General features: G+C 38.8%; 1 protein-coding gene across 2 annotated transcripts in view; it reads left to right on the forward strand.

Moving 5' to 3' along the window:
- AXL (AXL receptor tyrosine kinase) overlaps positions 1-8,402 on the forward strand; it is a 168,095-nt gene extending 159,693 nt beyond the window's left edge. For both annotated transcript variants that reach the window (XM_082264351.1, XM_082264352.1), the window contains exons 18-20: positions 319-478; positions 2,940-3,076; positions 5,790-8,402. In XM_082264351.1, the coding sequence (XP_082120477.1) occupies positions 319-478; positions 2,940-3,076; positions 5,790-6,192 (700 nt within the window). In that variant the 3' untranslated portion in view covers positions 6,193-8,402. The remainder of the gene's footprint in view (positions 1-318; positions 479-2,939; positions 3,077-5,789) is intronic.
- Positions 8,403-11,536: the final 3,134 nt, after the last annotated feature.

Genomic DNA, 11,536 nt, shown 5'->3' on the forward strand with positions numbered 1-11,536 from the left:
GTTTGCAAAGAAAGTTGATCTAAAGTCATGCAATGCGGACTTTCTGCACTTGTGCAACACATTTGTGAAGCCTGGCAAGTCTAGCAATAGCTTAGCAAGTCCTTTTCAAACTTGCAGCACAATTGCTTGCTGTTAGGGAATAGAATGAAAGAGTAACTGTTGCTGCAGTAGTATCGCTTGTTCCTAGGAAAATCATAGGCTGCATTCTTCTGTTAACTGATTCAAATCACCTAAATGACATGTGTACTTTATTACTAACCCCGAACTTCCTACATGTCTTCAGCATCACGTCTCATAAGTCATGTTGTCTCCACCCAGGTTGAATGAGAACATGAATGTTTGTGTGGCAGACTTTGGCTTGTCCAAGAAAATCTACAATGGAGATTATTACCGCCAAGGCCGGATTGCCAAAATGCCAGTCAAATGGATTGCCATAGAAAGTCTAGCAGACCGTGTCTACACCACCAAGAGTGATGTGGTGAGTACATTGATATTCTGATAGGGCAGGAGCCTGGGTCTTTGCAGAGACCATGTGAGGAACAATATTGGGCAGACTTTGGTTCTGGTCCTAACTATAGTTTGGGATAGAGTGAGGAAGAGTTAAAATTTGTCCAATCTTTATTTCTTACTGGGAGGACCAGTGACATCTTTGCAAGAAATGAAAGGTACAGTCATCACAAGGGCACAACACGAAACACAACAACAATAAAAATATTGTTCAAAGTTCTAATATTTCTTTTCTCTCCTAAAAATGTTTTTTTTTTTTTGCTTCTGTCTGTGCCCTGGTGTCCTCATTGAAGAGAGGCTGAACACAAAAAAAAAAAAAGAATCATCTAAGGGCTGTCTTAGAAGCATTCTTTATCATCACCAGCATAGATTTTCCATTGTGTAGCAAAAGGGACAAACAATATACCACAAGTAAAGTGCTAACATCCACCGATGAGTGGATTCTAAAATAAAATAAATTCAAGGTTTAGAGGGGCAGAGATGTGCAAAAGAACAGACAGATGTCTCACCAGCCATGGCTTAGCAAGAAATCTGCCCGTCTCTGGCTGACCTAAGTGTGTGATGATGTCATGGGGTCTGGAACTCATCGACTTTAGTTGAAAGAGAAATAAACATGGTTCCTGCAGCCAATCAGATATATGTGTGCAATGTATAATATTTCCAAAATTGCTGCATTTATCAGTGAGATCATATGACTTCAGATTGCACAGGATTTTTATAGCTGCTTCTTGTTATTTTAACCCCAGTTAAAATTCCCTTTAAGACTGGGTTCTAAAAGTCACATGTAATTCAATTTTTGCCTAATATGAAATGTTTTTTTCATTGAAAATACTGCAATGAGGTACCCTACCTATACTTGTTTTGAATTGAACAGGTTTGCATTAATGGCAGCTTCACAGTTCCTTAAAGAGGAGCTCCAGTCTACCCCCAAAAAATTCAAAGTCAGCAGCTACAAATACTGTACCTGCTGACATTTAGAGTATAAGCTAAGATCATTTTTTTTTTTTTTAGTTTTGAATAGAAGGATTAGAACACCTTTTAGTTTTTATTGCTATCTGTGCCTCTGTTAAGGAGATTCCCCCTCTCTAATTGTTGTCTGTTTACCATTATCATTGAAAGTGATAATAAAAGAAAAACCCATATTTTGGGTTGTCCATCGAAAAAAAATAGACAGGAAATCTTCCAATGGGGACAGTAGTTCTGGTAACCTGGGGGTCCCCAAGGAATTCCCTTAATTTGCAGTGGTTTCCTCTCACTTCCTGTTTGGCTATGGGACAGGAAGTGAAGGGAAATCTCCGCAATGGGACACAGAACTTTTGTTTTCAGGATCGGAACACAGTTTTCTATAGGCCCATGCGCACAACTGTATAGGGATCAGTAAAGATGCCTAAAAAACAAACATTGCATCTGAACTCTTCTGCATATGGACGTGATTAATGCTGTAAATGTTTGTCCTTTGTCCATGTATAATGTGTACATGTGTACAGCCCAAATGTACTCTATTGTGGTATGAGAGCTGCTTGCGTCCTAGCGTCTGCCAGCAAGATCCTGCATACTAGTTGTATAGTAATGCATGCTATATTTACTCTTAGGCAGCCTGTGAAAAGCGATTTGCAGTGGTTGTGGTGCTACGTATTTCACTAGAATGAGCAAGTTTGATAGGCAGTGCTTTCCGTCAACACAACAATTCACATTAAATTTGCAGTGGCTTCTATAAAAAGCATCATACTGTTTGTACAGCCCCCTCTGGCTGTGTGGTAGCTTTAGGTGGGCAGTTGGGTTGTTGGGTGTAAAACTGTCTGTTTTTACCTTCCCCTGGCTGTCTGTGTGAAAGAGGCTGTATGGCTTGTTCAGAGAGCATTTGACAAGAGGCAAGGAGACATTTCATTGCCTCCTTACCGCCTGCTTAAAAACCCTTAATCCCTATACTGAAACCGCGTGCTTGCAAAGTGGCCCTATTTACTTGAAAGTGTCGCGATCGGCGGGTGCTATACCTGTCGAAAGCCACAAGGGGGTATTATTCTTGCCGGTGACGCGAAGCAAAGCATTGTGACTGTTGATGTGTGCTCCCCCAGCTGCTGCATCTGCACGGGGTAGAGGTTTATGGGGTGCTAAAAAGCGATCAACTATGGGGTTTTTTACTACCTCCTCAACTGCTACCATGAACAAGCTCAAAATAATGACCATTGTGGTTACCCCTGGCAATGTTATATTTTGCCCCAACCATTAAACTGTCACATTTGTTAGACAGCTTGCTTTGCATGTAAAGAATATAAACAAAGGTAAGTGGAATAAAAATAAATACAGAATATAGAATGTCATTAGACATATTAACCAAATAAATTTAGAATATACTGTAAGTGAGTATGGACCTTCTAAACTTGTGTAAAGCGGTACCCCTGTATAAACTCACCTGAATGTCTTCTTTTTAGTGGTCCTTTGGTGTCACCATGTGGGAGATTGCCACAAGGGGCCAAACTCCTTATCCTGGGGTGGAGAACAGTGAAATTTATGACTACTTAAGACAAGGGAACCGGCTGAAGCAACCTCCGGATTGCCTGGACGGATTGTAAGTGATATATTGCTGTACTATTTCCATTTCTGAAATAAAACTCTGGCACTGGTCAAAATTGTTGCAGTTTTGGAAGATTTCCATCAACTTTCCACCAAAAACTGATCGTGCTATGGTTTTTATTGTTACCTAATCAAGCAGCCAAACATTTAGAATTGCTGTGGAAATTAATCCACCAGTCAGGCTTTGACAACCAAAATTTTAAAGTGACAGTCAAAATGTATTTGTGTATCAATTTCCACCCCATTTTTGATAATTTGGTAACTCAAATTGAAGAGGCTGGTAGTACAGTGCTAGTAATGTAATACAGTACTTTATAGTGCTTAGGCGCAATCACTGTGAACCAAAAAGTTGTGCTGTGGTATAAAAAAAGGAAATGCTAATTCCAACCTAGTCCCCCCCCCCCGCAAAAAAATAAATAAATATATATATATATATATATATATATATATATATATATATATATATATATATATATATATATTAATAAATAAATAAAAAATTGTAATATAAATTCTTCCTGCTGTTACTGCAATAGAAGTATGTGCCTTTAAATGTACTGCAATCGTGATCAATAAACAGCATACAGAAATATTCATATTTCACTGTACTGATGCCAACACTCTATGTGTTCCCACATGTAACAGCCAAAATTGATATACCAAACCAGTGCCATGCAGTATCAACACATAAATATCATACCATAAAAATCTAAGTTGTGATAAGTCAATCTTAGATTACAGAAAAAGAAACAGTCCACTGTGTCTATATTCCATATATAACTTCATCCAATTTAAATGTAAAACTTCAATAAATGTCATCAGTTCTTTTAGATGTACAGTATCTCTGTGATATTATTTCACCTTAAGTGCATATCTTTTCACCAACACTCCAAAACTCTAACCTTATGCATTGACCCAATATATATCAGGTACTTTCTCTTTAAAGGGTCTCTCAGGCTAGGATTGCTGTTTTCTCACTCCAATGCCCAGATGCCAGTTTCATCCATCTTCTTCCTCCACAATCCTTAGACTGTTATTCATGTAAAGCAAGGCATCCAGTCTGATCTATGGAGTACTTTTACATTACCTAATGGACGGCTCTTAGGTTGTGAAAACCAAAAAGACACAGTGTACATTAACTACTCTGTTACATGGCTATAACCAATGTACCTTTTAGGTACAACTATTTTGGCACTTGTGTATATTTACTACAGCATACAATTATTGAAAGTATATATATATATATATATATATATATATATATATATATATATATATATATATATATATATATATATATACTATAACACAGGGTTTTCCAATCACTAAATCTTTTGGATACATGGTCCCTTAGAATAATCTCTGTGGCTTTGATAGTAACACTAAACATGCCTTTTAACAATTTTTCATTTAGTTTTGCCTTAGATGAAGATGACAGCTCAGTCACCTAAACACTTATGTTGTACATTCTATAGATTTTCAAGTTGATGATTGCTCATAATATTTCAGTATATTATTACTGATAGCAGTGCCATAATTGGTATCAGATGGGTCAGATCAAGAAGTGCCATCTGCAGTGGGTCAGAGCCAGCTGATGAAATTTTCCATTCCTGGTCTGAAAGTCATTAGACCACATCCTGTTCCTATGCTGGGAAGAAGCTGACAAGAGTTTGCATGCATCATTTTTTTTGAAGTCCAGGCCACATGTTTACCAGTAGTGAGTGTATATATTGATACAGTGGTTTTATCCACAATAACATTTGCTGCCATAATTTTCTCAATGTTATCCATAGTGAATCACCCAAAGCCACAGCGTCTAAAGCTTCCTATGATTGGCAGTGGTCTGAACATGGTAGACTAATTGTACTTTGGAAAACAAACTTGTGGGTGCACCTGCTGGAACTTTAGACAGATTTTAGTCCTCGCCTAGTTCAAGAATTAACCTCATTGAGTCTCTAAGCACAATAAAATAGAATCTCTGCCTGGTTGTAATTTCTGTCTGCATCCCTGTTGAGGAGATTGATCTTTAAAAGTTCTGGGACAAAAAAAACTAAAGAAAATTCAAAAGTATACAGTTTTAACCAGAGTATGTAAATTGTGAGTAAAAGAGTAGAAGTAAATCTTCCACCTGCTATCAAGGGTCAGGTTTACCCTAATTTTGGAAATATTTCCTCCCACTTGCAGACATACCTTTGTGTTGAGTAGTCTCGAAAATATGGACAGAGATTTAAATAAAAACTTGAAAGGTTTTAACCTTTTCCCTGGCTTCTGATATGTCCCGGAGACCCCAATGGTGAGATCTTCCATCATCCGATCTCCTGACTTTGTTCCTACCCACCTCTGATTTGTGGGTAGTAATATCCATTGGGAATGTTACCACTCTTAATGTTGTATTTTCCAGAAGATAAAATACTAATCCAACAGAGGAAGCCCTTAAGAAGGCCATATCAGGTATTCAGACCCAGAAACTCAAACAAAGGTATCTCAGAAATAGTGTCTCCAAAAATTATAAGAAACTGGGCTGTTTAACACTCGAACATCCAGCAAACTTTAGTTTAGGGTATACTGTCCAAAGTAAGGGACAAAGCAAAATGTTGCATCAATGCTTTTCATTTCTGTTATTCACATACTACTGCTGAGTACATTATATGGAACAACTAGTCAAATTACCATCTGATGCAAGCCGTATTGTTTGTTTTTTCCTCAAGGTATGAATTAATGTCCAGTTGTTGGCAGCTGAATGCTAAAGACCGTCCCACATTTGAGACCCTTCACAGGGAATTGGAGAAAATCCTCAAGAATTTACCCCCAGCCAAAGATCCTGATGAGATTCTCTATGTCAACATGGAAAAGCCTTCTTCTTCATTGACCGATGATGGGGAACTTGGAGCTGTGGGTGGCCTGGATGCAAAGGATTTCGGAGATGACATTTTCTCAAAGCCTAGCTCAGTCACTGCAGAAATTCACCAGCCTGAGAACACCAACCGTTATGTTATGTGCCCAGGACATGAAGCCACACGTTTGCTTACAACAATGGATCATCTACGCTACAGTTCAACTGTGGAAGAAGGAACATTGGAAGAGTTATTGGCTGGTCAAGGATTCAGATAATAAATTGAAACCTGAAATATTCAATTTTTACAAGACTCAGAATATTGACGTTATGTTTCTAACATTATTTTCATGGAGTTTTAGCCTTGTCATAGAGTAATTACTTTTTAACCAGCCATCCTCATTCCTCAGAGGCATTACGTAGCAAAACGTCTCACTGGTCTTCCAACTATAATCTCTTTATACAACCAATGTTGTTGAAAAAGGAAATATAATGCCTTAATGGTTTCTGCAGACAGAGACATTCGACCAAAGACCAAGTGTGATGTCTATAATGGTGCTGTCATGGCAACTCTTTATAATGTGGTACGAAGAATCATGTAAGGGAATATGTATTAAAGCTGAACAATTAAGAGACTCAAGCATTCAATTAACAAAGTGTTTCATAATTCCAGAACTGAAACAAAACAGGTGCAGAGCATTACAAACTTCAGCACACAAAGATGAACTGAATATCTACCTAATGGAGCTTCTGATTTGGTGATCTGAAAGGGTCTACCAATTCAAAGTTGGAAGTGATTTTTTTTTTTAAGGCACTTCATTGTTGTACATTTAGTCTTGTGTTGTTCAGTTTCCATTAATTTGATTTGAAGGAAGTCATTTTATTTGAGAATTGGTTAAAAGACCAATATTGCAAAAAAAAAAAAAAAAACTGTTTACCTAGTTATACATGTCTGCCTATAGAATCTTTCTACCTTCAGTTATTTAAAACTACAAGGCTGTACAATCAATACTGAAATCCCAGTTTCCTTTTAAAAGCAAAAGTCCTTTCATCATGTGTGCTTGATAAATATTTCAGTTAGGGGGAGGGGGGATTAATTATTGGGGCAAGTAAATGTGTGGCTGTCAGAAAACACCCAGACCGATCTCTGTTCTTACGTCAACATTGATCATGTATATACACTTAGCCACATAATCTCTGTACACCATAAATGATCTTAGAGACATAGTAGGATTTACACAGAGTTAGAGAGAGTTTAACGTGTGTCACTTTCCTAGATGACATCTGTAAACACAATAATAATCAGTATTATGATCACAATCTACACTGAGAATGACATTGCACTATTTGTTCTCTTTCTACCATGGCAATAAACTAATATAGTCAGGAAATTACATCTAGGAAAAGGGATCTATTTTTATATTGCTTCTCCTGTTGGTGGAATGGATTTAATACATCTTTTTCCCTCTACCTGTAACTTTACAATGGGAGAAACAGTCACCATGTCTCATATCTCCCCTGGTGTTACCCTACATTGGGATGGGCAGACTCTATGTATTATCATTCTCATCTATGTCATCTTGCAGGAGAAGGCATAGATTACCTTTTTCCATCAATGTTGCCTTGGTATGGGAAGAATTGTTTTTTTTTTTCTTTTGAATGCTTGTATTCTGTTTCCACGTTTTTGTATTTGAGGTACATAAGCAAAACCAGCTAAATGACACTGCCATATACTCAGAATCTCTTTGGATTTCGGTGTTCCTGCTCCTTTTTTTTTTAATTTGATTTCCTTGGTCCTTACAGCCAGGATTATAACGTTTACAACAGTTATGGGCAACTTGTAGACCTTCAACTACGGAGGAACCTAAAGTTCCAGAAACTCATTATAATCACAGTAATCACAGGTTACCCAAATTACAAGTGTATTCATTTGATTTATTAAACCTAAAACAAAGAAAAATGTGTATCCTATGTCAACTAAACTACTTCGCAATCAATAAACATAAAAATCAGCCTATGATACCTGTGCCCCAATCAGCTGTACTCCAGTATGTCCACTTTAATACAAACCTATACCTTGTTCAATAGCATCATCTCTTTTATTGTCCAGAAATGTAAAGTTTGGAGGTATGACTATAAATTCTTTGTTTACTCCTGCAGTATTCATCGTTAAATGGGAGAAGTAAAGTCCTTGATGCTGTATAGGGAATAGCACTATGTTTGACAAATGGACTTTTAGCCAGTACACTTTATGCTTTACCACTCTCCCTTTCAAATTGCCACTTACTATCAATGACAAGTCCACCAGAACTGATATTTGAGTTTGGGTGAGCACCAGTGGGTTTAAAGGCCAACCATCATCTAAAAGCTCTTGGAGACCCTATTGGCGATATTTCCTGGTTGCTAGTATCTGCAGCGTAGGTGTATTTTCTGTTATGGACAATCCATTGGGAGAACTTAATATGATCAAGTGATCAAAGTAGGAATCCTGATGGGGTATATCTGCAACAGAGTCCCTGATAGATAGATAAATAAATACCAGCACATGATTTAACTGGCCAACAATGATGGGAACTAAAATATTGTCTTTGAGTGGAGTCGGCCTTTGCCTTGGTATCATTGTCAGTTACTTTTTGTGTTTGCCACAGGAAGGAACATACTGTATAGTAAGAGAGCTAAGAGTCTCAGAAACAGGCCCTGTTTAACACTGGAGGAGGGGACAAGTGTAGGACCAATTAGATTGTTAGCTTCAGTTTACTAACCTACACTAGAAAAGTGGCATTTGAAATCTATTGGTGCTAGTAAAGAGCACCTCAATTCTCAATATTTCCATGTTTACACCAAGCAGATTAGTTATTAGTGCCGTAATTTCGCAGATCACTAGTCAGTTGGCTGAATCTTAATATTTTTATTTTTTTTTCAGCTGTCAAAATGCCTGATATTTAATGTATTGGTGGGCTTTGTGGGGCTGAATCACTCACTGGCTACTTATGGTTCTCGGGAAATTTTTAGCAAAGTGTTGTTTCCTGCTATATTCCCCTCCAAAAAAAACAATGAAATGTAAAAATCTTAAACGGAGCAATGGTGTCTACAGCAGATGGGCTATGAAGTACAGAGATCACATCAATGGTGTCCAAAAACATAAAAGCCAGTAGAGATCAGCCCACCAGAATCCTTCCAAAACTGAATGATGACTAGTGAAAGGATTAATTTACAATATAATTAATGGCATGAGTGCAATTTGATTAACTGTTACCACTTTAATGAAAATATATGCGTACAGAGAAACCTCTTTTTGGGACAAAGTGACATACGTTACAGATAAAATTATCCGTAAGTAGAAAATGTTGTTACTTTTTTTTACAAGCAGTTTTGTTATAATGTACTGTATATACCTATTTTTTGTATAATAAATGAAATATATATTTCTGTACACTTAGAAAAGCTTAAAACATCAAATAAATGCTTATTTTTCATCAGCTTATGTTATTGGTATTTATTAAAAAACCACTCTAGCGAAAATTGTTTGCCTTGTAAATGTATTGGTGTTAATGTACGTAATCAGTAAAGGAAGTCCTTTTAGTTATTTCACACAGCTTCATTTATATTTTAGCCACTGTTACATACAGAGCATATTGTCCATCAAAAGTGACAGGACAAACTATGCTAACAGAGAGCTTACAACAGCCAGATTCTATTCAGTTGGCTTAAACCTTTTTTCCAAAGGAAAAATAAACTGATAACACAACTACTTAAAAGGTGCTAGCTGGATTTGGGCTTCAATTTGGTTTATGCTTACTTAAAGTCCATTTATAAATACACATCTGTAGTGCTACCACCCACCCTGTTGAAGGTATTCCTTCTGTTTTCCCCAGTGAGAAGTTACATAACAAAGAGATAACCAAACTATCAAGATACAAATCTGTTATACACTATAGAAAATATAACTGATATGATATGACTGAGAATAAAGGAGACCCTACCTAAACAACGGGCCAGTGGATCCCGCTACAGTTTGCTGGCATTGGGGCCCTGGGTCTCCCGTTGTAGAACTCACCTTCTCCCTCAACGGGAACATTATTAACAGTGTTGATCTCTCCACAGGTAGAAAAAGTAACAGCTACAAGGTCAGCATTAAACAAGTGACCCAAAATTCCTCTCACCACTTCTGATGATCCCTATGTGTCCTCTTGAAGCCAGGTGAGGGGTCATGCCACAAGCACAGGGCTTCCCCTTCAACCCGCCTTTGAATAATGCTGCAACCTTTTAACTTACCCGGAGTCCTCAGGCCCAGCCAGATTGTCCCTCCAGGCTCATGTCAGGCAACTCAGCGATCCAGCAGCCATTTTCTTGCCAACCTACATGTGACACTCTGCATCTATCTGTCCGGCACAGTCTCTCACTACTCCAGTGTAGCTTCTGCCATTCTCCCAACAATCTGTGCTCTCCACCTCCTTCTCCCTCAGAAACCAGTTGGTGCAGCACCACACCAGCCACAATGGAAGCTATTCAGAATCCTACCCTCCCTATTGCTAGGTATAGGCTTCCTCACAGTCTGCAACTACAGCCAATATTATCCTCCTCTGCTCCTCTCCACTCCCTGCTCTCTATCAGTCACTGGCAGGGAGGAACATTCAGTGGCCTGGGAGCAATGTTCTTACTATAAGCTTAAAGGGGCTGTCATTAAGGCTACATGTGTGTTTTAACTCACCCCTGCACACACACCCATCCTCAACTCACCTTTGCACCCCCTATCAACACCTTACCTCTGCACCCCCTGTGTGCAGCTCACCACTCCCCCCCCCCCCACCCTCTGCACAGGAGGATCCCAATGTACCACAGGATATGCTTGCTTCATTTTGAGTAAGTCAAAGAAAACCAAGAACAATTCTCAGCTTAACTTACCAGCCTGCCTGCAACAAATCAAAATGTCCGGTCTAACAGTTCATGTTAAAAACAAGGGTTTATTTTGTACATATTTGCAAATACATGCTTGAGCTGCAGAGGCTGCGGCAAGGCACCCCAATATTATCTGCAGTCCTAACTTTGTAAATTATGAGAGCCCCCATAGTAGGAGAACATATATAATAATTGATAGATTGAGGGCAGGTATGCCTGGAGAGAGCCCACTCCTCCTTTAACCTCCCTGGTGGTATTCCCAAGTGTGTCTCGGGGTTAAACTTCAGTGCCATTAGCAGTAACCCTGAGCCACACTCGGGGTACCGCCAGGGAGCATCGCTGGATCCTGAAAGAGAGGGTTCTCACCTTGTCCCCAGGATCTAGCGATGTATCCCGGCAGTGTACAGCAGCCGGATCTTCTGCCCGATGCTCTGTGCCCTGGCTTCCGTCTCCTGGGACATGACGCTCGCAGGGTGGTGGAACCGGCGGCAAATTCAAAAAGTTAAAAACAGAAACAAACTGATATATTGTAATCCTATTGGATTACATTACTAAAATAAAAAAAATTGACCTTAGCTTGCCCCCCAGTGCTTTCTCCATTGCCCTTCCTGCATTTTTCCTGTACTTTGTGTCTGGAAACTGCAGAGCGACCATGGAATCAAAAAAGCACGCCGCCACCTCAAAAGCGGTAAATGACCTGCTGGAAAACAGCGACAGCGATAC

This window comes from Pelophylax lessonae (assembly GCF_965119305.1).
Source record: "Pelophylax lessonae genome assembly, chromosome: 7".
Lineage (NCBI taxonomy): Eukaryota > Metazoa > Chordata > Amphibia > Anura > Ranidae > Pelophylax > Pelophylax lessonae.